At 41.4% G+C, this 24,408-nt stretch overlaps 1 protein-coding gene and 1 long non-coding RNA gene across 2 annotated transcripts in view; one reads left to right on the forward strand and one right to left on the reverse strand.

Annotated features, from left to right (window-relative positions):
- Positions 1-24,408, reverse strand: part of LOC143414659 (uncharacterized) — a 188,373-nt gene that overhangs the window by 118,474 nt on the left and 45,491 nt on the right. The gene's annotated exons all lie outside the window — the stretch shown is intronic.
- On the forward strand, positions 1,070-23,450 carry LOC101484048 (CMP-N-acetylneuraminate-beta-galactosamide-alpha-2,3-sialyltransferase 1). The gene is made up of 6 exons (XM_024798495.2): positions 1,070-1,319; positions 9,821-10,017; positions 10,869-11,036; positions 14,304-14,349; positions 15,004-15,123; positions 22,278-23,450. Exons 1-6 carry the CDS (start codon positions 1,272-1,274, stop codon positions 22,443-22,445), a joined length of 747 nt encoding a protein of 248 aa, XP_024654263.2. The 5' UTR covers positions 1,070-1,271; the 3' UTR covers positions 22,446-23,450.

A 24,408-nucleotide genomic window follows, 5' to 3' on the forward strand; every position in this document is an offset into this window, starting at 1 on the left:
ACCATATATGAGGGTGGAATTATTTTCAGCTAATGAGAAAGATCCTCTAGTAAGAAGTATTCATAAAATGTTATGGTGCAAAGCATGGACACAAATTTCAGCTAATTACTGCTGAGTAACAGGCTAATAGATTATATATTTATACGTATGTATGTATATTTGTGTGTGTATGTTTTGTGGGTTTACATAAAACATTTAAATTGTGTGCAACAGTTGTGTGGCAATTCACAAGTCAGACACAACCCCAATAACTGTTTGCACATAGTCCATAACCCCTCCCTCCCTCTCCTTTTGAAAAGTTCCTCTTTTGTTGATAGCTACATAGATAGCTTGGTAGATGTATCATACAGGTTCTTCTTGACTCATATTCCTGCTTTTGTAATTTCATCTTTTTGCTGGTAAGACACCTTAAATTTACACTCTGTCTCATCTCACACTAATCTGTACTGAACCTCCAGTCATTAAGTTTCCCAAATGTATTTTTCTCTCACTATATGTGTGTGTTTGTGTGTGTCTATATATATATATATATATATATATATATATATATATATATATATATATATATATATATATATGTATGTATGTATGTATATATATATATATATATATATATATATATATATATATATATATATATATGTATTAGAGATGATATTTTAGGTTATTCATCAGCAATAGAGTTAATACTACAATGGCACAAGTAATTCATGCAATTACACAAACCGACAGACTCTGAAAGTATTTTAAGTTCTGTGTTTTCCTTTCTGTTGGCTGTCATGCTATTTGATTCAACTTTAGGCAACACACCGTGATGTGCTCAGGAGTAGCAGCTGGTTTATGCTGGTAAATGCTATCTGTGCAAATACCATAAATACAAGAGGACATTAAACCTTCTATGTTTATCTGATTTTTCTGCCTTCCAGTGCAGTGCTCTTAATATGCTGCCAACTATAAATAATTTTAATTAAAGAGTTATCATTTCTGTTACTGTTTTCTTAAAGGCTTAGTGCTAATTTTCACATTCACTCACATTGTATTTGTTCATAGATTGGAACTCCATCAAGATGTATTTCAAAAGGGGAAAATTCAGAGTGCACATTTCCCCACTACTGAGTATCACAGCAATTGTTTTGGTCTCCATCCTTTTATGGAATTTATCTGGATATACCTTCTGTCATCAGGAGTCAAGACTTTGTGCCTGTCACAAATGTCTAACAGACAGTGATCCTTGGTTTAATGACATCATTAGTGAATCTCCTAAACCTTTTATGTCACAGAAACATAAACCCTTGGAGGAAGATTTCAACTGGTGGAAGGTAAATAATGAAAACATATTACAATAAACCTTTGTCCCACTGTGGCCATGTTAAAGTTGTTTTAACTGCCCATCCCTTGTTTATTTTATGACACCTGTGTTTACTGGTATAGCAAGAGCAGTATATTCAAGTGTGTGCTACCTCCACCCAAAAAACCAACACAAATATTCCTCCGTAATTTAGCTACGGATTAGATAAGTTTAAAAAACCTTGTTTGATACTTATCTTTCTTTCTTTTATGTTTACTCAACTCTTTATCCTTGCAACCCGTATTTCTAATTGGCTGAAGAATTGTAAAATACAATTACTTATATAGACATCTTTAAAACAGTGGTTCTTAACCTTGTTGGAGGTACCGAACCCCGCCAGTTGCATATGCGCATTCACTGAACCCCTCTTTAGTGAAAAATAAAATATGATTTTTTTCAAATTCAAGACATAGATATGTTTTTTACTGGTGCACAAAATGAGCCGTGGTGGAGGCTCTGCCGAACCCCTGAGACCGACTCACCGAACCCCTAGGGTTCGATCGAACCCAGGTTAAGAACCACTGCTTTAAAATGACAAAAGAAAAAAAAAGAAGTTTCACCACTCATCTGAGAAGCTTCTTCAGTTCTAAGAGCAACTGGTGGAGAGTCCCAGATCTGAACCTTATTGGAAGTATCCAATTGGAGGGATAATAGGTACTTTGTATCAAACCAGTGATTTATGACCCGCCGTCAAATGATGTATGACAGAAGAAGTAATAAAGGAAGTAATAAAGGTTTACGAAAGTCATAATTTTTATGAATATCATAAAATTATATAATAAACAATATAAATAATCATATGACCCAAAATATATCATCATGGAAGTATGGTGATGTAATAGGATGATAAATAGGATGTTAAATGGCCTGCATTTGTATAGTGCTTTTCTAGTCCCTAAGGACCCCAAAGCGCTTCACACTACATTCAGTCATTCACCCATTCACACACACACTGGTGACAGCAAGCTACATTGTAGCCACAGCTGCCCTGGGGCGCACTGACAGAGGCAAGGCTGCCGGACACCGGCGCCACCGGGCCCTCTGACCACCACCAGTAGGCAAACATGGGGTTAGTATCTTGCCCAAGGATATTTGGCATGCAACCAGGAGGCAGCCTGGGATCGAACCACCGACCTTCTGATTAGCGGTTGACCTGCTCTGCCACCTGAGCTACAGCCACCCACCCATGTTAAAGCCAAAAGGTTTACTTTTTTGACAAAAAAATTTCATCCTTTTTAGACAACTGTTTTTGGGGACCCGTGCGTGTGTGTGTGTGTGTGTGTGTGTGTGTGTAAAAACGTGTTAAAAGGATCTCTTCACAGCCCCCTCACCCAGTTTTCAATTAGAGATGCTCCATGTTTCAGCCATAACTGAAGAGTCCATTCCTGGAAATGGCTTGCATTACCTGGATTTAATTGACACACAACTGAGTTTAAGATTGAAAATAATGAACAGTGATGGCTCTTATCTGGCCCTTGATGTCCTGGTTGTTGTACTTTTGAAACGGTGCCGGTGCTTAAACCGGTGCTTAAAGAATGAAGAACACAAACTTTGTCCAAAAACCTCTCATGTTTAGCTGTTTTCCACTTTTTCTTTGGCCATTTTAGCCTTTTTGGCCAGGGTGAAGGGAGTATCTGCCATCAAACAAGAAGACAGCCGCATGTAACTATGACAGTGTTTGCTAGTTCACCTTACATGCATTAATTTAATAACGTGGTTAGCCTACTCAACGTAAATTACACACGAACAACATTAAGCTACTGATGCAGAGAAGAACGCTGTTGCTGCCATCATCATCTGTCATCATTTCTGCTACACTGGCAGGGCTAGGGGCCAGGACTCACCTCTTCGGGTTCTTGAGGGATGTTGCAAACTCCAGGTCCGATAACAGACACCACACCCGCAGTAGATGTGCACGGTGTGAGGTGTCGCAGGTCAAGCTATCAAATACGGCGCATTTCTCAGCTTTTAAAAAAACGCTATGCATCGCCAAGTGTTTCATCAGATTCGAGGAGTTACCTCCTTTGCACAGTACCTTAAAGCACTTGTTGCAGGCTGCTGAGTTTGAATCTTTTGCTGTGAAGTACAGCCAGACTTTTGACTTGGGCATTTTTAATCTGTAGCTCTGCTCTAAAAGAACGTACGTACCTGGCCCCACCTACTATGCTTGCTAAGGTAAAATGATTGGCTAGAATCCAAAGTGTATGACATCTCAGTAAAAAAAAAAGCACCGAAATAAAGCCCTGAAATGTGCACTGCTTTTCGGTCTGGTTACTACCGTTTATGTCAGAAGTATTTTTTGCCTGTTAAAAACATTCAATTGAAGACTCATTCCACGCAATTATTAAAAAAAACATTATAATACAGTATAGGGCAGTATAGGGCTTTGTATCTACCACTCAATTCAATTCAATTTTATTTATAAAGCACCAAATCACAACAATAGTCGCCTCAAGGTGCTTTATATTGTAAGGTAGACCCTACAATAATACACACCGCTCATTATATCTCACTCCGCTGTGATATAATGAGCTGTCACGGTCACGTAGCTTTCCGTTGCCCTGGAGGTCCACCCATTTGTAGTAGTTAGAGCAACAAAAGATGCCTGGGACAGTTCAGCCATAACTTAAATCTTTTCCTGCTCATACATGCTTGGAACGATCTTGCCACTAAAGCGGACGTGCAACGGGATATCACTGCGTGGCTCAAGCACATTCATCATAGTTTAAACCCCTTGTTTTGCACAACGTCTGCAGCTAAACACCCCAATAGCTTCTGTAATAGCTTTAGCCCGGTCGGACTGGGCAGCAAAGGGCTGCTTAAATACCGCAAACTCCTCTGCTAGCGCTGGCCATAACTAATGCTTGACAGACCCACCACGCGCACCATACACATACTTTTTTTTCTTCTTTTTCCAATCTTACGGATCAACCGTGATCCGTTACACCACTAATGAACACCCATTTCCCAACCAGAGAATCACCACAATACCACCTAATAAACCAGGCATGTCCAAAGTCCGTCAGATTCCAAGTGGCCCACAGCTTCAGTCTAATTATAACTTTCTAAGTCTGAATAAATAAATCATGAATTTAAAGGTGTAATTCTTTTTTCACCACATGGTGGCAGCACCGCCCCCCCCCCCCGCTACTTGCACCTGTGCTGCGAGCCCGCCTTTCTCTGCTCTTTTCTGCCATGGCGACTGTACAAAAAAAGAGAAAGGTTGATGGTGAGAGCTGCCGCTTTCAGGAGTGGTGGGAATTGCAGTTTTTTTTAACTGAAATTCGAGGCAATTGTGTTTGCCTGATTTGTAAAGAGACTGTTGCCTTGTTTAAGGATTTTAACATTAGGAGACACTACGAGACTAAACATGCTGCAACATATAACAAGGTAACAGGGAGTGAGCGCGCTGAAAAAGTGAAGCAACTCCAAGCTGCTCTGGCTTCGCAACAGCGATTTTTCATGCGGGTCTGTGAGACACATGAAAATATCATGAAAGCCAGCTACGAAGTGGCTATGTTAATAGCTAAACATGGCAAACCTTTCACTGAAGGTACGTTTGTCAAAGACTGTGTGTAACTCCGAAATGACAACACAGGCACGGCTTCTTCAAGACGGGCGCTTCGCTGCATTTATTGAACGCCGTGAAAAAATTACAAACATAAAACACAAAGGCTTTAAGCGCTTCAGTCTATCAAAAGTAACACTTGTGCTTTAACAACAAGAAATTACCTCGTGGCCGCCTGCCACTTCGGAGGTCCTAGAACAATAACCTTACTGTGCATTCTAAATTAAAACATAAAATAATTAGAACACCATACATTACAAATTTTCACAATATTACAATACAGTTATAGCAAATGACAAATAGCTTGTACAGTTAGTAGACTAACCAGGCCTTTGCAGATAGCTCGCTGAACTCCTTAGCGTGATTATTAAACGTGGGCTCACAGCCTATATTATCACGCCCAAAACCTTGCGATAATAGCGGTGTAACAAAACTTGTTCTTTGTGACAAGATAAACGCACCTTTACAATATTGTCCACAGAAATGTACAAGCAAGAACATTTTAACTGCTGGAACCATCTATTAAACTTCTTTATACATAAACCATTTCTGTGACACTAACACTGTGTCATGAAAATGGTGGAGAACATTTGCCCAGAGAAGAAGCAAGAATTTCTGAGTGTTTGCTTGGCACACAACACTGTATTCGCTCTAAAGCTCTGTACCACCAACAGTTTCAGCAGTTTCTGCATGACATCCTGGCTGAATATGGTGACGTAATTTATTACAATGATGTGAGGTGGCTAAGTCAGGGGTCTGCACTACAGCGATTTTTCTCTCTCAGAGAGGAAATCAGACAGTTTTTAGATGAGAAGGGACAACCAATGGAAGAACTGTCTGATCCTGTATGGCTAGCAAATCTGGCTTTTTTGGTTGACATCACGAAGTATCTGAATGCGCTGAATGTTAATCTTCAAGGAAAAGACGTAGTGGTGAGCCAACTATATGCTCACATCAAGGTCTTTGGAACCAAACTGCAACTTTTCCAAAGACACTTGTCCCTAACAGAGCCCTGTACCGCACACTTCCCAGTTTTGAAAGAGGTTATTGACAGTTTCCCAGTGGACATTAATGTCCAAATGAAGAGTTACGCAACAGCTATCGCATTTCTTTCTGGAGAATTTAACAAACGCTTTCAGGACTTTGCAGCTATCGAAAAAGACATGCTGCTTTTCTCATCTCCCTTCTCCATGGAACCTGATGATGCTCCTCCGCAGCTTCAGCGGGAGCTCATTGAGCTGCAGTGTGACGATGAGTGCCGCAGAAAACACCGGCAGTGTTCTCTTGTTGACTTTTATCGGCAGCTATAGACAAAGACAGGTTTCCTGAGGTGTGATCTCTTGCTAAGAAAATGCTGAGCTTATTTGGTTCCACATATTTGTGTGGCATTTAACACCATCATCCCCTCAAAACTTGCCACGAAGCTCGTCGACCTTGGGCTGGGAACACCAATCTGCAGATGGATTCTAAACTTCCTCACAAACAGGCCCCAGGTGGTGAGAGTCGGTAAGCACACCTCCTCATCGCTCATCCTAAACACAGGTACGCCACAGGGTTGTGTGCTTAGCCCCCTCCTATATTCCCTGTTCACACACGACTGTGTTGCTAAACATGAGTCCAACATCATCATCAAGTTTGCGGATGACACAGCCATCATAGGCCTCATCACAGACAACGACGAGACGGCGTATAGAGAGGAGGTGATGGCACTGTACGAGTGGTGTCTGGAAAATAACCTGACTCTCAACATCAGCAAAACTAGAAAAATGATAGTGGACTACCGGAAACGACCAGTCAGGGAACACCAGCCCATCCACATCAACGGTGTCAAGGTCGAAAGGGTCAGCAGCTTCAAATTCCTTGGAGTCAACATCACCGAGGACTTCTCCTGGACTCTTCACACAGACACTGCTATCAGGAAAGCTCGCCAGCGGCTTTATTTCCTGAGGAGGCTGAGGAAATTTGGCATGAACGCCAACATCACCTCAGATTTCTGGAGACTGAGCTGAGGGATGCAAAAGATGCAAACTCAGCAGCCAGCAACAAGTGCTTTAAGGTGATACTGTGCAAAGGAGGTAACACCTCGAATCTGATGAAACACCTGGCGACGCATAGCGTTTTTTTAAAATCAGACAAATGCACCCTATTTGATAGCTTGCTGCGAGACCTCACACCGAGCACATCTACTGCGCGTGAAGTGCCTGTTATCAGTCCCGGAGTTAGCAACATCCCCAAAAAACCCGAAGAGGTGAGTCCTGGCCTGTAGCCCTGCCAGTGTAACAGAAATGATGACGGATTATGATGGCAGCAGCAGCCGTTCTTCTCTGGGTCAGTAGCTTAATGTTGTTCGTGTGTAATTTACGTTGAGTAGGCTAACCATGTTATTAAATTAATGCACGTAAGGTGAACTACACCGTCGTAGTTGTTTGAAGGCAGATACTCCCTTCACCCTGGCCAAAAAAGCTAAAATGACCAAAGAAAAGTAGAAAACAGCTAAACATGAGAGGTTTTTAGACAAAGTTGGTGTTTTTTCCCCCCCATTGATTAAGCACTGCTTCCAGCCAAGAGTGATACCATAAATCCCCTATAGCTGCAGAAAAGGTTAACATTGTTGTCTTTTTACAAAAAAACAGCAAAACATGAGAGGTTTTTGGACAAAGTTTGTGTTCTTCATTCTTTAAGCACCGGTTCGAGCACCGTTTAAGCACCGGCACCATTTCAAAAGTCCCGTTTTTGTACTGGTATAAAACCTAAAACGTAAATGATACCCATCCCTAATTAGCAGTGCTAGTTAGTATAGCTCCAGGCTCAAAGGAAACAGAGCAAAAACAGTCATTAGAATTTAATGTAGCCCCCAAAAGGCAGTCTCAGTAATCTCAGCCGCAGGGAAACCAGGAAATCCACAGTTATTATTGTTCCCTGTCACACAAAACACAGCCCCCGAATAAATAGTCCAAAGTCTGAAACAGAAAAATTGTCCTTTTTACTCACCAAAGCCGGCTGCTCTAAAATCCCGGGGTCGGACTGTGGTGAGGGGCAACAACGGCGTGAGCACCACTTCCCATTTGAAGGCTGGACCGACGGGCCGAGCAGCGAAGCGGTAATGGCTGGGTGAGTGGTAGTGCCCGGGGAGCGAAGGTGAAGCTCGTTCAGAATAAAATCCTGTGCGAGCGGATTAAGTGAGCTGAGCAATCAGGGGAGACCGGGAACTAATCGCTGTAGCCGATTAGCTATAGCTTTCCCCTTATGCTGCGGGGACAGATTGATTAGCCGCTCCACGGAGTAGGTGACGTCCCTCTGGAGCTCCTCGGATGGATTAAATGCAGCGGGGTCCACAGTGGCTGGTTCCTACTGTCATGGCTCATGGGGCAAGCCATGTGGATTTTAATGAAGGACCCAAGATGCAGACAGCTTTCAGATGCAAGGGAGTTTCATTAGGGAAGTGAAATAAACATAAATACAGTGGGTATGAAACAGAACCTGAGGATAACCTAAACTGGAGACAACTAATAACAACAGACCTAAAGGTGGTACCTAAAGTGTGTGAATGTGTGTGTGAATGGGTGGATGACTGGATGTGTAAAGTGCTTTGGGGTCCTTAGGGACTAGTAAAGCGCTATACAAATACAGGCCATTTAAAGGGGAGATGCAGGGAGACTCGGGAAAACCACACAGGAAAACTATGTCTACTATGAGCGACCATCTTTGAACAGAGGCGGTGGCTCACGACACCAACTGTCTACCATCTATAATCCAGTTTTGAGATCCCTTCCCAGACACCTTAACGCCCACCCAGGAAATCACATGATAGGGTGGGGTTAGGTTTCACAATGAGCTACCCGAAACCTTGGCTGATTGTGACCTACACCCGTTTTCACACCTTGGCTCATGTGATTAGGTAGAGGATCAGTAGGGGGTCCATGTCCCTCTTGGGGGACACTCCCACGGGTCTTAAATCTGGGACTCTCCACCATTTAACCCTAGAAATGAAGAAGCTTCTCGGATAAGAAGTGAAATGTTTTCAAGCAACTCAAAGAAATCGAAGACGCTTTTCCCCCAAGCTCCTTAGACTACAATGACCTGGATGATTGAGAACCTTCACAGACATATCTCAATAATTAATAACACAAATGTGAATACGTTTGATCCTTGAAGACACTTAGAAATAGATGCTGGTGCTATCTATCAAATAACTGAAATTGAATCAAACTGAATTGATTTCATGATTTTTAGAATATTGTGTTTCTGTGACTGACAGGGGATTTCTAAAAATCACCCCGTAGTTCTTCAGCTAAGACACCTGAGTTAGAAAACACAAACACTGCAGTTGTCTTTACTCGTGAGGGCAGTCATGAACGCAAAACCTGCGACCTGCGTCTCATCACTGTCTGCGTTCTTTATTTATACTTCAGAATCAGAATCAGAATCAGAATACTTTATTAATCCCGAAGGAAATTAGGGTTATTTGTCTGTATGTCTGTGTGTGTGTGTGAACAAATAGCTTCTTATTCTAAGAACTCTGAGCTGAGGTTCCCCTTTTTCTAAATCTGTATGTTCTTACAGAAAGAGGAAGCATTAGTTGTTTATCACAGAAAAAGTACATGTCAAAAGTCATGTAGACATTTGCTTAGTGATCAATAAAAGAATACATTTCATGGAGCTGATCACATTATATAAAAACAATTTTACTTTGACAGTGACAAAAGTCAGAAAGTACGTATATTGTATGATTGGAATACTTAGAATCAGAACAATATTAATCCCTAAGGGAATTACACTATTGCGCACAGTTGCTCCAAGACAATGCAGATATTTTGTCATTAGCAGGGATAATGTTAAAGACGAAATGTGTTTTGAACAAGAGATGTGATCTGAGGTTGCAAAACTTTATTCTTTTTTCTCAGCCCTTACAGGGGGAAAAACAAAACTTCACTGTCTACAATAAAACACTAGAACATGTGTTTCAGACAATAACACCCATTGCAGATGTTGAAGAACCTCGCCCTGATCGCTGCAGGAGATGTGCAGTGGTGGGGAATTCTGGAAATTTGAGAGGATCCCAGTATGGACCCCTGATTGATTTCCATGATATTGTGATAAGGTAATAATAATTTAATGGCATTTGTCCCGATTCGTGATTGAGGTGTGAGACAAACGACTACTGGTCCAAGTGCGTCAAAACAATGATTTTATTAAACACATGTGTGGAAAGATACACAGCTCGATATTGTCAACCCAGATCTCCCGTCAAAACATACTTCAGCATGGTTTTATTATGTCAGGGTAAACACCCCTTCTCGCGTTAGACAAAACATCACATGTATAGGTTATCATTAAGTTTCCGTATTTAACAGCATTTTTCCCTATATGGTTGTCCAGCTCCTCCAGATGCTTCCTGTAGACCTCGGATCACTAGTTGCCAAGCAGAGACAAAGCAAGATGTCTTTCACTTTTACCCTAGAAATTATACTTCATGTCTATGTGTATGTAAGCATGTTAGGCATTCATTCACAGCATTCAAGTCATTTCATCAATATATCAGTTCAGACATAACGCTGAACGACATTTTTAACCTTCATTAGACTGTATACTTAACTCTATCATGAGCACAAATGAAATGTGTGTTAATAACATGATTGAAACTGTATGTTTAATAAATGGAATAAATGTTTAATCAAATGCCATTGCTCAAAGCTTAATAAAAAGATAGAAAGGAATCAACATGATATAAAATGATATAATCCCCACACATTATAACCATCATTACACAAAAACAAAACACAAAAGCTAATTTCAACAGCACTGTTCACTGACAAAACCTGAAAAGCCTAGATTCATGTCACAAAAAAATCTAAGTTTTGTTATGTTTTGTTATGCATATAATGTGATGTAAATTACAATGTGTCTAAAATGCTAAATATGTAAACTTATATATCCTTCTGTACTATTTAGAGTCAACCGTGGGATGACCAAAGGTTTTGAAAGAGATGTTGGAACTAAAACAACTCATCGTGTCATGTATCCAGAAAGTTCTACTAGATTGGACAACAAAACTCATCTTTTGTTTTTTCCATTCAAAACACCTGACTTTTTGTGGCTTCTGAAGTCATTAATTCCAGGGTAGGCCAAACATGGCTTCTGTCTTCACTTTAATTATATTTCAATTTCTTTTAAAACTTATGTTGCTAGAAACTGTACTGCTACTGTACTGGAATGGCATTATGAAATTTCAGATTTTAATAGCTTTGCAATACATTCTTAGCTAACTATAAGTAAAGGTGCAAACCAGGTTCGTCTGTTTGAACAAGCAAATTAAACAAGGTTCAAAATTTAGTTAAACCTTAAAGGGTTCAGATCAATGGTGTATATTTTGTTTGGCATTGAAATTATATATTTTAATTTTCTTTCCTGGCCCTTAAACTCATTTACACAGTGGTCCCAACAGGCCAAACGGACTGCAACTTAAGAAAACACCAGCAATGAGAAAAACGCTGCAAAAGCAAACAAAACACAACGGAAATAGAAAAAACAAAAAAAGAAATAGGAAAAAACAGATTTCCAAAAGCACCAGGGAAGTGTTTCTGGGGAGACAATTTGCAATAACCAAAATATGCTAAGTATTGCACTGGGAGATACTTAAAAGAAGTGGAGGATCTATCGGTTTTGTGAGGAAAGAAAAGATGAAAGGCAAGTGTGTTACCCTAACTATTAGCCTAAAAATCCATCATAAGTATTATATGAATCATGTTTTTTCCTATTTCTGTTTTTGTTTTTCCCATTTGTGATTTCTTTTTTCCTATTTCTGTTTTGTTTTTCCTATTTCCGTTGTGTTCTGTATGCTTTTGCAGTGTTTTTATTGCTTGTGTTTCCTTAAGTTCCAGTCCGTTTGGGCTCTCAGGGCCACCATACATTTAGCTGTAAAATGTATAGAATGTTATAAATCCTAAATGCTTCAAATAACTTAACTAAATGTTAAAAAAATGTCATTGTTTTGTTAGCTGACATAAAGGGGAAAAAGATTATTTGGGGTAGTATCTATCCACCTAATGCTGATGATCAGACTTTTAAGTGCTTTAAACAACAATATTGCCCTGGTGGGGATTTTACGGTGTCAGTGGATCCAGATCATAGTGCCACTGTAATTTGTAGGCTTGAAAACAAATGTACACTGGCGAAGGCATTTGAAGGTGGTAAACACACTGGACACAGTGAAATAATCTCCTACACAAATCCTTTGTTTACTCCAACACAGATGACTCAAGTTTATGAGCAATGCTGCAGCTATTAGGAGATATCAATATCAGGCCTATATCTCATATCCCAGCCTAATGTATGGGTAACTGAACCCCCAAAAAAGAAACTATATGTGGTTCTGTGTCTTTCCTGGGGTGTTCCCACAACTGTTTCATGGGGAAACTTGCTTTAAAGAGTGGAAACACCCACACCCTCTAGCAGATCATTACATGAAGGAACCTTTTAAAAACAAGCGCGTCCATGCTCACAGGTGTACACACGGGTGCTCACACACACAAACTACACCCTTTTTGGCTCTTACCTCAAAGCACACTGTGCGCTGTCGATATTATGTGCTGCACAATAATGTTTAATATTTAGTATTTACTGTTATATTCCCATATATCATCGTGATGTTGTTTATTGTATTGCTCTCGTTTTCTTCTGCTTGTTTTCTTTTTTCTTTCTCAACAAGTGATCCGGGTGATTGATATATGTATTTTTTTGTCTGCTTATTTAGTTGGTTTTTGTTTTTTTGCCCTTTATCCCCGTCCCTCTTCTCCGCTGCTTTTTCTCCCTCTTCCTTTCTCCCTTTTCTTTTCCTCATTCAAGTCTGTCCCGTATCTAGCAAGTGAAAATAAAAAAATAAATAAAATAAACTGGGCGATCGTGGCTCAAGAGTTGGGAGGTCGCCTTGTAATCGGAAGGTTGCCGGTTCGAGCCCCGGCTTGGACAGTCTCGGTCGTTGTGTCCTTGGGCAAGACACTTCACCCGTTGCCTACTGGTGGTGGTCAGAGGGCACGGTGGCGCCAGTGTCCGGCAGCCTCGCCTCTGTCAGTGAGCCCTAGGGTGGCTGTGGCTACAATGTAGCTTGCCATCACCAGTGTGTGAATGTGTGTGTGAATGGGTGGATGACTGGATATGTAAAGCGCTTTGCGGTCCTTAGGGACTAGTAAAGCGCTATATAAATACAGGCCATTTACCATAAACAATAAAAGGTGAATCAAATAGACCATTACGGCAAGGCTGGGATGGTCAATTTGATAAAGTAAATCCGTTGGGCATCTTTCCTCGCCTTTAGACAACAATCCTGATGGCAAAAGAGCCAAACGGGACAGGCAAAAAAAGAAAAAAAGATAAGAAAAAAAGAGTGAAAACACAAACGTGTTCTTCATCAATTCTTCTACCAGGCTCATCTTTGATTCATTTTCTCACAATCTACTTCATTTTTCTGCATACAAAAATGCCTTGATTTCCTAAGGGTCATGAATTGAACATCTTGCATTGTCCCATTGTATGTGTGGTCAAGCCTTTGACAGAATGTTAGCTTCAAACCATCCATCCATCCATTCGCTTATCCTTTTCAGGGTCGCGGGGGGCGCTGGAGCCTATCCCAGCTGTCATAGGGCGAGAGGCAGGGTACACCCTGGACAGGTCGCCAGTCTGTCGCAGGGCTAACACACAGGGACAGACAACCATTCGCACTCACATTCATTCGAACATTCACACCTATTGGATTATCCAATTAACCTATCCCCACAAGCTGCATGTCTTTGGACGGTGGGAGGAAGCCGGAGTACCCGGAGGGAACCCACGCAAACACGGGGAGAACATGCAAACTCCACACAGAAAGATCCCGGTCTGGTGTTGGAATTGAACTCAGGACCTTCTTGCTGTGCGGCAACGGTGCTAACCACCGTGCCACCGTGCTGCCTAGCTTCAAACCATGTTTCCCTAAAACAGGCACTGCATCTCCCCATTAAATCTGCTCTCTAGTTGCCGTTGGGACCATTGGGAGTAATTTAACTTACAGCTGAAGCAGTAATACTATTACTTTTAGCTGCATATCCACTTTCTTTAACAATTTGCACATTTTTTAGTGGGCTAATAAACAGGAAATATTAAAACACAATTTTGAGACACCCCACTCCCCAAGAGCTGTTTGATATTAAAATATATTCCTATGATATATTCTGGTTTTTCACATAGCTAGCAGCAACTCTTTTTTTTTTTACATGGAAAAAAGTTAAATAAATTGTTTTATGAACAACTGAACATCTTATTGTGATTCTTAAGTCTTAGGTAATTATTAGCATTTGTTTGTTAAACAATAATTTCTTTAACAAATTCAACAATATATTTTCTTTTCAACAGGGAAAACGGTGCTCCAAACTCTAACAAGATAACTAACAAAGATTTGGTGAGTATTTTAGGTTTACCTTAACAAAACTGGCAAATGTTGATGCCCAGGAAGTCCAATAATAACTTTATGCTACCATTAATTCAGGCATGCATGCTTACATAGACACACGCAGTCACTGTCCCCCATTTAGAAAGACAGAGGCGTCAGACGCTCTCACAAACCAATCCCGACATCAAAGTCGTCATTTGGAATAAATGTAATTTTTTAAAATAAGAATTATGTATGCTCCCACTAAAAATCAAGAATGTTGGATACTGTTTGTCGGCGATTTGGACAGCCCAGCGGGTGCTCCCAATGCCTTTGGAGTAGGTGAAGCCTAAGGCAAGATATGCTTCATCACATTTTCCAGTAATGCCCCCCCCCCCTCACAATGGCTCTCCCCACCCCTCAGCCTTTACTTTGTTGCAGTATTTGTTGTTTACTCTGTTCTGCATCCGGTATGTTATTGTTTTCCACAGTTGCTCATACTTGACAATTATGTGCTCGGAAGGTCATGCATGTCACTGAACAAAGCCATGCCACTAATAGTGGCTTCTTTTAGCCACAGTGGTGCTTATTTAAAGTATTTTGTATATTAGTATATTGTGCATATACTTCATAAAAGAACAATTAATAAAACTCAGATTTAAAGATTTGTCTGATTCATAACAGGTGTCGATCCTTCATCCAGCTTTCATGAAATATGTTCATGATGTCTGGCTGAGAAAGAAGGCTGCTTATCCATCCACTGGCTTCCTTGCTGTGGTTCTCAGCTTATTAATGTGTGATGAGGTATGTTCACCTTACACAATCTACTTCTACATTATAGACATACTCGAAGAAAAACTGATTAAGAAGCTGTAGTTTATGGAGTACACTTGCAAGAGAAAGCACTTCTGAATATATTTCAAGCATGAAAAATGGTAATCTTGAAGCTCCTTAAGTGGAAGGTTGATGCAGCTTTAATGAAGAATGCTATTGTAAATATGTATTCATATTGCCAACTTATAGAAATACTGTTTCTATACTGCTGTAACTGCTATGAAGCTGTAACTTTCACGAAATAATATATTCTGATGTGCCAGCAAAGCATGCCGTCATATGTATTAATATCGCTATATTTTGTAAAGTTCAAGTTCAACTTGTGATAGAAATACTGTCAACAGTATACTGGTGCATTTACAATCTGAGTCGATTAGAGATGATGCCAGTGGCAGTGATAAAACAAAAAGGAGGATGGGGATTATTTAATACTAACAGTTTCGTCAGTGGATCTCGGGATGTTAAAGGAGCTGTGGATGTCAGGTAATTTTTCATGGAGTTACAAACATGTTCACTCAGCTGGTTAACCTAAGAAATATGTATTTAACAGTAAAAAATGAGTTATCATTTATATAATATTTTAACATACAGTATTCTAATACTTTTCAAAGCAGTGCAAAAATGTTGCATCTAGCTTTTGCCTGATTAATTTAGGGCTTGCTAGAAAAAATAAAACTTAAATTTGACTGCAAGGAATGCAAGTAAAACACAGCAAAAAATAAATAAAATCAAAGATTCAGCAGCACTGAGTCCTGTCGCTCTTAAATTTATTGTCACCTGTTTAGCAGGAGTGTGGCGGGTGGAGGTTTGCCAGGTGCCGCAGCGGTCATGTCAGTGGGAGGATCCGGGGGTTTCTCTGTGAATTTAACATTCCTGTGGCAGCGTGCTAGGTGCTTGCTCAGATTCGAGGTTTAATCTTTCGCTGAAGAAAGAAGTTTTCTTCCCACACAGAGTGTACAGCGGACACTAATGTTTTTGTCACTTTTTACAGAATAAAACTTAAAGTAATGCAAGTATGTCCACACTTTAAACGCTGCAAGGTCATAGTCTCTCCCACACTCCTTATGATCTATTGTTGATCTACACATGTCTATTGCTGCCACGGGTGTCGCACATGCTTACGGCATTGTCATGAGACACTTTCACAAACAAAATCATGACAGTTTAGTAACGCAATAACACAGCGTGCTTACAGGAAAGTAACAGTAATTTAATTACATTTTTGTAATAGTAATCCCTTACGTTACTCATTACTTGAAAAAAGTATCCGGAATGCGATACTGCACATCTCTGTTGTTAATGCAACATAGATTGGAAGTGGAGATAAGGGGTGTTATGATGTGAGAGGATGATAGCAAATCAGAGGGGTTAAAGAACATTTGTAACCTTCCTCTTCTTTATGTCAGACAAAAGACATAGGTCAACAAAATTTTTTTTGTAATCATCAGAAAGCACAAAACACTTTTCTAAACCAGTTTTTCATGCTGACTTCAGTCACATGAACTTTTTGAATTATTAGTAATATTCATTTGCAATAGACTTGAATGCATTTTTTTATTAAACGGCGGGCACCAATCAAGTAAATTTTCAGTGCGAAGTCAGATAGGCAAACACTGTGTCATAGATATAATGACCAGTGTCAGTCAGCTACCACTGTACTGTACCGGCCCACCAGGTATTAAAGCCATAAAGCCTTTGAATGAAAACAAACACTGTTGTGACAGTGATATACACTGTCCTGTTGGTATATGTATGATTTCTATACATTTTACATCAGATAAAAACTTTGGTTGTAAGATTCAGATAATTATTTAATAAAAGCTTGACATTTTAAATGAGAATACAAAAGAAAAGTATTTCTTTGTGCCCCCCTCCCCCATTTCCCTCTTAATGCCCTACCTGCCCCCCTGGCAAAACTTTGCTGGACCCACCCCGGCACAGTTACTAGCTGTCAGCTACTTAGAAAAGGATCCTGGTGTTATTTGTCTCTCAGAAACAGTTCATAACTTCCCATCAACTCATTCATGCCACCTTAAAGATTAACCTGTTTCTCCGTCACCTGTTCAGGTCTGATGATTCAGCAGGGATCTCTCCTGGTTTCATCTTCATGTTTCCCTCTCACCACATATCCAAACCGATATCATGACCAGCTGCTTTTACGGCTGTGACTCCAGCAAACATCAGCTGATACTAAGAAATATTAAATAAATTCTAACAACAGCTGATCATGCTGTTGTTTATAGCGCGACATCGCTGGTTTCTTCTTTCTGGCGCAAAGTGGGAGATAAACAAACAAGAGAGAAAAGCCGATCAGCTGATCATTGGTCAGTTTCATGATTAAAGTAGCTACAGGAAAGGGAGGGAGAGAGAATGAGAGCAGCTTACAGCATAAAGACAGAGTAACTCCAGCTTTGTGTCTTTTTCCATTCTAGCTGAAATCCGGGACAAACTGCGTTCCTTTTCAGCTCAATGCGAAACGTTTTCTCTGAATACGAGACCATTCAGTTTTTTACGGGACGGTTGGCAACTCTACTAACTAAACTTATGAACAAAATAAACTTCACTATCAGCCCAGCAGCATAGAAACTCCGTCATGCTAGCTAGTACGCAGTACCAGTTATTGTAACTAAATTTAAAAAGTCAGCAAACCGAAAATAAACTACACCTAAACTTGGTTTATATCTGACCCAGATAGACTGCAGGTCATAACTTGACACTTGGACCCTCATCCACCTGCTGGCCTCTGTGGAAACTCCACCATAGCCACCACCAAACAACTGAGTTATTTTTACACATCGGCCAGCATCTGGCCAATCCACCACCATTCATTGTTTATACCGTTAAAAAAAAAAAAAATCATCGGCCAATAAAAACGAAAAATCACCATCGGCCCACCGGGCAAATGCCCGGTATGCCCAATGGCTAGTCCAGCTATGCCTCGAGGCGCTTTTTCTGGAAAGGATTCAGAAGTGTGAGTGTAGGAAGTGTATTTTCATTCACATGCGACAGCCCAGTTTCTGGTAGGAATCAAGCAGATGCTGAACTCCTTCCTTGTATGTAGCAGACTTGTGGATGCCCGCAAAGTTTTCGCAGAGCCACTTGAATGCCTCCCAAGCTTCAAACTCTGCTGTTGAGAGTTTTTTTGAAGCATTCATTCTGCAAAACTGACTTGATCTGCGCACTTACAAATATCCCTTGCTTCAATTTCGCAGCACTTATGTTTGGAAACTTTTCAGCAAAGTACTGAAAATGTAGTGAGTTCACTTTGCCCGTGGCTTTGACAAGATTCTTCATTAAGCTTCTTGATATAGAGAGGTGGCAAAAATATTTTATGCAGTTCAACCAGAGGCAGAAACTTGACATAGGCATCTAGTGGCTGCCAGTTACGCTTGACACAGTAGATTGACTGCCCACAGGCCCAGGAAACGGCAGTATTTGGTGATTTGCCTTCCCAAAAGCTTGCATTCCCATCAACATACCAGTCACCTACAGATCACTACTGGTGAGTTTTATATGCAACTGACTCAAGCAGTGTCTTCATGTTGTCATAGGACTCCTTTAGATGAACCGAATGGGCAATCGGCACACTTGGTCTGGCATTTCCATTATGGAGTAGGACTGCCTTCAAGCTTTTTTGTGAAGAATCATTGCAGAGATGACATTCAGCTCTTGTGTCTTGGAACATGCTCTTGTGACAAACTGCTGAAGAGTCCGTTGACGTCATGACAATACCACAGTGAGTCATCAGCAGTGAAGAATGCTGTCAAGTTATGACTTTGACCTCTTTACAGTAACATCCTTGGCAAGCAAATGCTTCAGCTTAAGCCTCAAAGGCAAGAAGTTCTCCTATGTCTTTTGACAGATTTAGATCATGAACGATATTGTACAGCTCTGCTTGTGCAAAAGTCTCTGGTTCTAAATAGTCATCAGGCACGTAATAAAGATCTGATGACTCTGGATTGTAACCAGATGCACCGTGACTGTGTTCCTCGTAATGTTCTACAGAATCTAATGCATCATGTGACAGTACAAGAACAGGCAATTAGTTATCATGAGAAACAGGCCTTATTTTAGAATCCAGACTGGGATATAAAGTTTTGTGCTTATTTTTGGCTGAGAATCCTGTTGTATTCACGTGACAAAAATAGCCACCGTTGAGATGATCTTGCGGTTCCCACCACACCATCAGGATTGCAAATGCCATTGCTGCCACAGATTTAGCTAGTAACACAGTCCATTGGAACAACTGTTGTAGATAACATGTGGAGCCCAAATTTATCCTGGTCACCCAGTGGACAGTCAGAGTACAATTTGCATATCTTCTTAAGGTCTGTTGTAATTGGGTGACATTGTGCTTTCATCGTGAATAAACCAGACAAGTAACAGAAACTGTCTGGATGAGTAAAGCAATATCTAGGCATGGTAACAACTTAAATCAATCGCAAGTAAGGACATGGACCGCAGCTGATGGTTCTCCTATTGCAACTTATGGGGAAAGGTTAGTGACTGCTAGTTTCCACGGTCGGGAATTCCAGTGGAACTTTGTTGTTGATGCCAGCTCAGTGCCTATCTTAGGCGCTGATTTTCTTGCTCACGGGCTGTTAGTCGATTTTACTCACAGACGTTTGATTAACGCTCTGTCATTCTTTTCGCTGCCCTGTTTTATCCGGGCCGCTAACCCCCTCATCTTGGCCAATTTGGTAGCCCCTGGGGACGTGTTTCAGCGTTTGCTGTGTTTCCGTCACTGTTAACTCCTAATTTCTGCAGCGAAACAAGGGGTTGAGCATTCCCATATCCCATGGTTGGTTCCGGTGTTTTTGCACATGCATTGCCTCGATCCTGCGAAGCTGTCTGTTGCCCGGGAGGAGTTTGCGGCCATGGAGTGCCTGTGCATTGTGCAGCATTCGAACAGTGCCTGGGCCTCTCCCATTCACATGGTGCCCAAGTCGGACAGGCGGTAGTGACCGTGCCGGGATTTTCGACATTTAAATAACGTTACGGAGAACGAACGTTACCCGATTCCCCACATCCAGGATTTTTCCACCCATCTCGCTGGGACCTCGATTTTTTCCAAAATCGATTTGGTGCAGGGGTCAGTAATACCAAGTGCTGGTACGCGCTGAGGATGTTCCTAAAACCGCAATCATCACTCCCTTTGGCTTGTTGGAGTTCCTGCGCATGCCATTTGGGTTGAAAGGTGCCGCTCAGACGTTTCCATGCCTGATTGACTCTGTTTTGTGGGGCTGCCTTTCGTTTTCGTCTACCTGGATGATATATTGGTGGCCAGCAGGTCGGTGGGCCAGCACCAGGTTTTTCAGCATTTGGTGGAACATGGCCTGATCATCAACCCGTCCAAGTGCCAGTTTGGTTTGCCGGTCCTGGATTTCCTGGGGCACCGCATCTCCGCTGACAGTGTGGTCCCATTGTCAGACAAGGTTCAGGCTGTCACAGCTGTTCCGCGTCCCACCTCAGTTAAGGTGTTGCAGGAGTTCCTGGGTATTGTCAATTTTTATAATCGTTTCGTTCCCCGGGTCGCTCACCTGTTACAACCGCTCTACGCTGTTTTAAAAGGTAAAACGTCTAAAGACCCTGTTGACTGGTCTCCAGACCGCATCTGTGTGTTTTCTGTGGGGAAGTCAGCACTGGCCAATGCTGCTCTGCTGGCACACCTGTCCCGATCAGCGGAGATCGCATTGGCCATCAACCCGTTGGATGTAGCGTTGGGCGCCGTGTTGGAACAGCGGGTCTCCGGCGTCTGGCAGCCCCTTGCCTTTTTCAGTCACACGCTCCGAGATGCTGAGCGTAAGTACAGTGTTACGTACAGAAAGTTGTTGGCTCTCCATCTCACAACACAACATTTTCGATTTTTCCGCAAGGGTCCCAGTTTTACCACGTACATTGACCATAAGCCTCTGACCTTCACCATGTCCAAGGTTTCTGATCCTTGGAGCACGTGCCAGCAGTGTCAGTTGGCGGCCATATCGGAGTTTACTACGGACATTCAGCACGTGGCTGGCAAGTCCAACCTGGTCGCTGGCGGGACAGACAGTCGGTGACGACTACGCTGCCATGGCTGCGGAGCAGTGCACCGACCCGGCCGTCCTTGCCCTTCGGTCCTCGCAGACGGGCCTCGTGCTGGAAGACACGCCAGTGTGGGACAGTCATCCATGGTTGCTGTGCATCGTGCACCTTTTCTGTGCCTGGCCCCGCGCACCACTCTCTACCAGACATTTTTGTTCCGCTGTTGCTGGGCTCTTCTAGTTTCGTTTTTGTTTGGCATGATGCCCATCAGCCCCACTTACGTCCGTTTTATGACGGCCCGTTTTGGGTTATTGAAACAGTCCCAAGCATTTTTTATTGGAATTCGGGGGACTTCATGTTCTACAGGAAGCTCCACTGATGCCGGCCCGGGCCCCAGGGTTGCTGACGGACAGTTGGACTCTGACCCTTCCTCGGAGATTGCTCCGCACCCCCGGTGCTCGTCCAGCCAATGGAAGGTTCAGCCTGTCTTTCCCGGCCCGGTGAGCCCACAGCCAGTTCTCTGACTCCCCATCTCAGCCGTTCTGGACTGTTTAAGCCCTGGGTCCTGGACTAGTGGACATTTTCTTTGGGTTTTTGCGAGGGCAGGGGTGGGGGGTGGGGCATGTGTGGTGACCCACTAGAGGGCTTCACTTCCACCCAAGCTTGGAGGAGATGTTCTGTTGTGTTTGGGTGCGATATCCTGAGTTGATGTGTGGAGGTGAATAAAGTTGTAGTGGAAAACTAGAGCTCCTGTGTCGTGTGCCCCATGCCTCCATTATGCCTTTGTTTTGTTTTTGTTTTTTTCAATTGTAGAAAATAATAGTTTAGTGTTCCAGAACTAGGTTCAACATTTTTGTCAGTGCTTTGACATATATACAGTATATTTACATGTTTCTTTGAATTGTAACTCCATGAAAAAAATGGTTCATAAAGAAAATTTCAATTACATTGGGGGGTTTTTATGCCTAAAGAGGAATAAAAAAAAACTCTGGAAAGTTTTTTTTCCATGACTGAGGTTTTCATAATTCCTGTGCAATTTGTGGCAACATTTATTTAAGTTCAATACTAAAGACTTAATGACTGTAAAAACTTTGTTTCTTTAGGTTAATGTCTTTGGGTTTGGAGCAGACAGCGAGGGAAACTGGAGCCATTACTTTGAAATCCTTAAAAACAAACGGTTAAAAACAGGAGGCCACCCAGGAGAAGAAGAATATAAAATGATTGTTAAATTACACATGAAGAAGAAAATAGTTTTTTTTAAAGGATGGTAATTTCCTTTACTTTTTCATTCGTCTCCTCATCATTTTCAAGTCATCGTCAGTGATAACCATAACTCCGTAAGAATAAATAAATTTAGTTCTAAAAAAAAAATCTGTGACCAGCAAAACCAAACAGCAAAAAACACAATTACTGAAACTGACATGCACGGTTTGGGATTGTTAGTAATGAAGACTCAGACCTCAAGAGATAATCCAGTGGTTCCCAAACTTTTATTGGCAGATATAGACAAAATACTGTTACTGTTAATCTAACTATGTTGAGTTTTTATATGCTTACACACACCCTTTCTAAATGGAGGGACAGTAACTCCATTTAGAAAGGCGTCATGGTGTAATTATTTCACGTGTAGTTTTTTTTTTCCTGTGTAATAATATTCAGCATTGCCATCAATACATTTTTTAAAAAATGCCTCTCTGTGCAAAATGGGTTCAAGAACATAAACAGCTGTGGGATACTGTTTGTCCGTGATTTGAACTGGGGGAACAAATTGTGGTTCAGACTGATATTATTTGTATCCCACTGTAACTTTACTGTATAAAGAGCTAACATCTAGGCCCCACACTTTGGGAACCTCTGTGTTAATCTATGACAATTATTAAGCACTATGTAGCAGAGATGGCGACTTGCAATCGCAAGTTAGACCTGACCAAAACAAAAACCAAACCAAAGTTTTGGGATTCGAGTCTTGAGACCTTGTCATGAATTGCTGTGTGAGGCAGGTAGGATTAGACCCCAAATTCTGTTTATTGCAACAACCCTGAGTGAGTATGCACTTATCATTTTAAATGCTGTTGTACATCAATAAAGCAAAGGTCATATAAGATAATTCATAACATTTTACAAGTGTTAGAGAGACTAATTGGTCAATAGAATATCAGTTTCATCCATTAGACTCTTGAGACTTGACTTGGACTTGAAAAAAATTGCTGGTGAATATTTCTTCTATGTAGCATGTCTACATTTTGTCTCCAAAATAAAATGAATACAAAATGCAATGCTGCTTTCAGTTTGTCACTTTTCACTCCATTACCTGATTAGACATGAATGGGTACAGTGCCATTTAGTATCAATCATGAATTCATGCCATTCACATTAAACTCCTGTAACTTGTTCATTATCAAGAAACTATGTATATATGTTTGTTGCTAAAAAGTTATTGAATATATTCTACACTCATACTGGATGCTTCCATCAGAACAGAAGGTTTGGAGATGTTCTACAACACTTCACAATCAGATTTATAATAATGAATGGATTATGTCATGGTGTCTATGTCCAACCTTTGCATGTATAAATATCTGCAGAAAACATGGTGTGGCGATGGTAGGAAGCTGAAGTACTTTGATACAGTCCAGATCAAAAGTGTAAGACTACTTGAAAAATGGTGAAAATAAATAAATAAATCATATTTTGCATGGTTGGATCTTAACAAGGTTCCAAGTAGAGCTTCAACATGCAACAAGAAGAAATGGGAGAGGGACAAAACACTTTTTTGAGAATGCAATTTATTGAAAGCAATGCTTAAACTGTGGTAGCAAATGTTCGCGAGCTTGGCTACCGTTTGGGCCAGCGCCTCCTCTTGCTGGCTCACTCGTGTTTCCGCCATGCCCCAATCCTGAGTTTCAGCACCACTGTCGACTATGCATGATGGACCCGACCACATTTTCCTGTATTCCCGGTTGTCATCTTCACAGACACCAATGGACGCAGATTTTCAGCGGCGTCCTGGACATAACAACAACAACGACAATTCAGAACCCAGTTAATTCTTCTTAAGCAGGCGAGGCACAATTACTGATGCAGCTCCAGCGTGTCCCTGCAGCGTCCCCATGGATCATGCCCTTATACAGGGACGCCATAAGACAGTCATTTGGAATTTTTTAAATGATCCCGGGGGTTATGGAACAAAAAAGTCAAGTGGAAGACCCCAATTACACTAGCACTGAGGCAGAG

The sequence above is a fragment of the Maylandia zebra genome, linkage group LG22 (genome assembly GCF_041146795.1).
Source record: "Maylandia zebra isolate NMK-2024a linkage group LG22, Mzebra_GT3a, whole genome shotgun sequence".
Taxonomy (NCBI): domain Eukaryota; kingdom Metazoa; phylum Chordata; class Actinopteri; order Cichliformes; family Cichlidae; genus Maylandia; species Maylandia zebra.

Bases quoted from the DNA above. Each gene is read 5' to 3' on its own strand.
- LOC101484048 (XM_024798495.2), top strand. From the start codon at position 1,272: ATGTCACAGAAACATAAACCCTTGGAGGAAGATTTCAACTGGTGGAAG. The intron at 1,320-9,820 runs GTAAATAATGAA...CTTTTTTCTCAG, and splicing joins AAGATTTCAACTGGTGGAAG to CCCTTACAGGGGGAAAAACA. The intron at 15,124-22,277 runs GTATGTTCACCT...TTGTTTCTTTAG, and splicing joins GCTTATTAATGTGTGATGAG to GTTAATGTCTTTGGGTTTGG.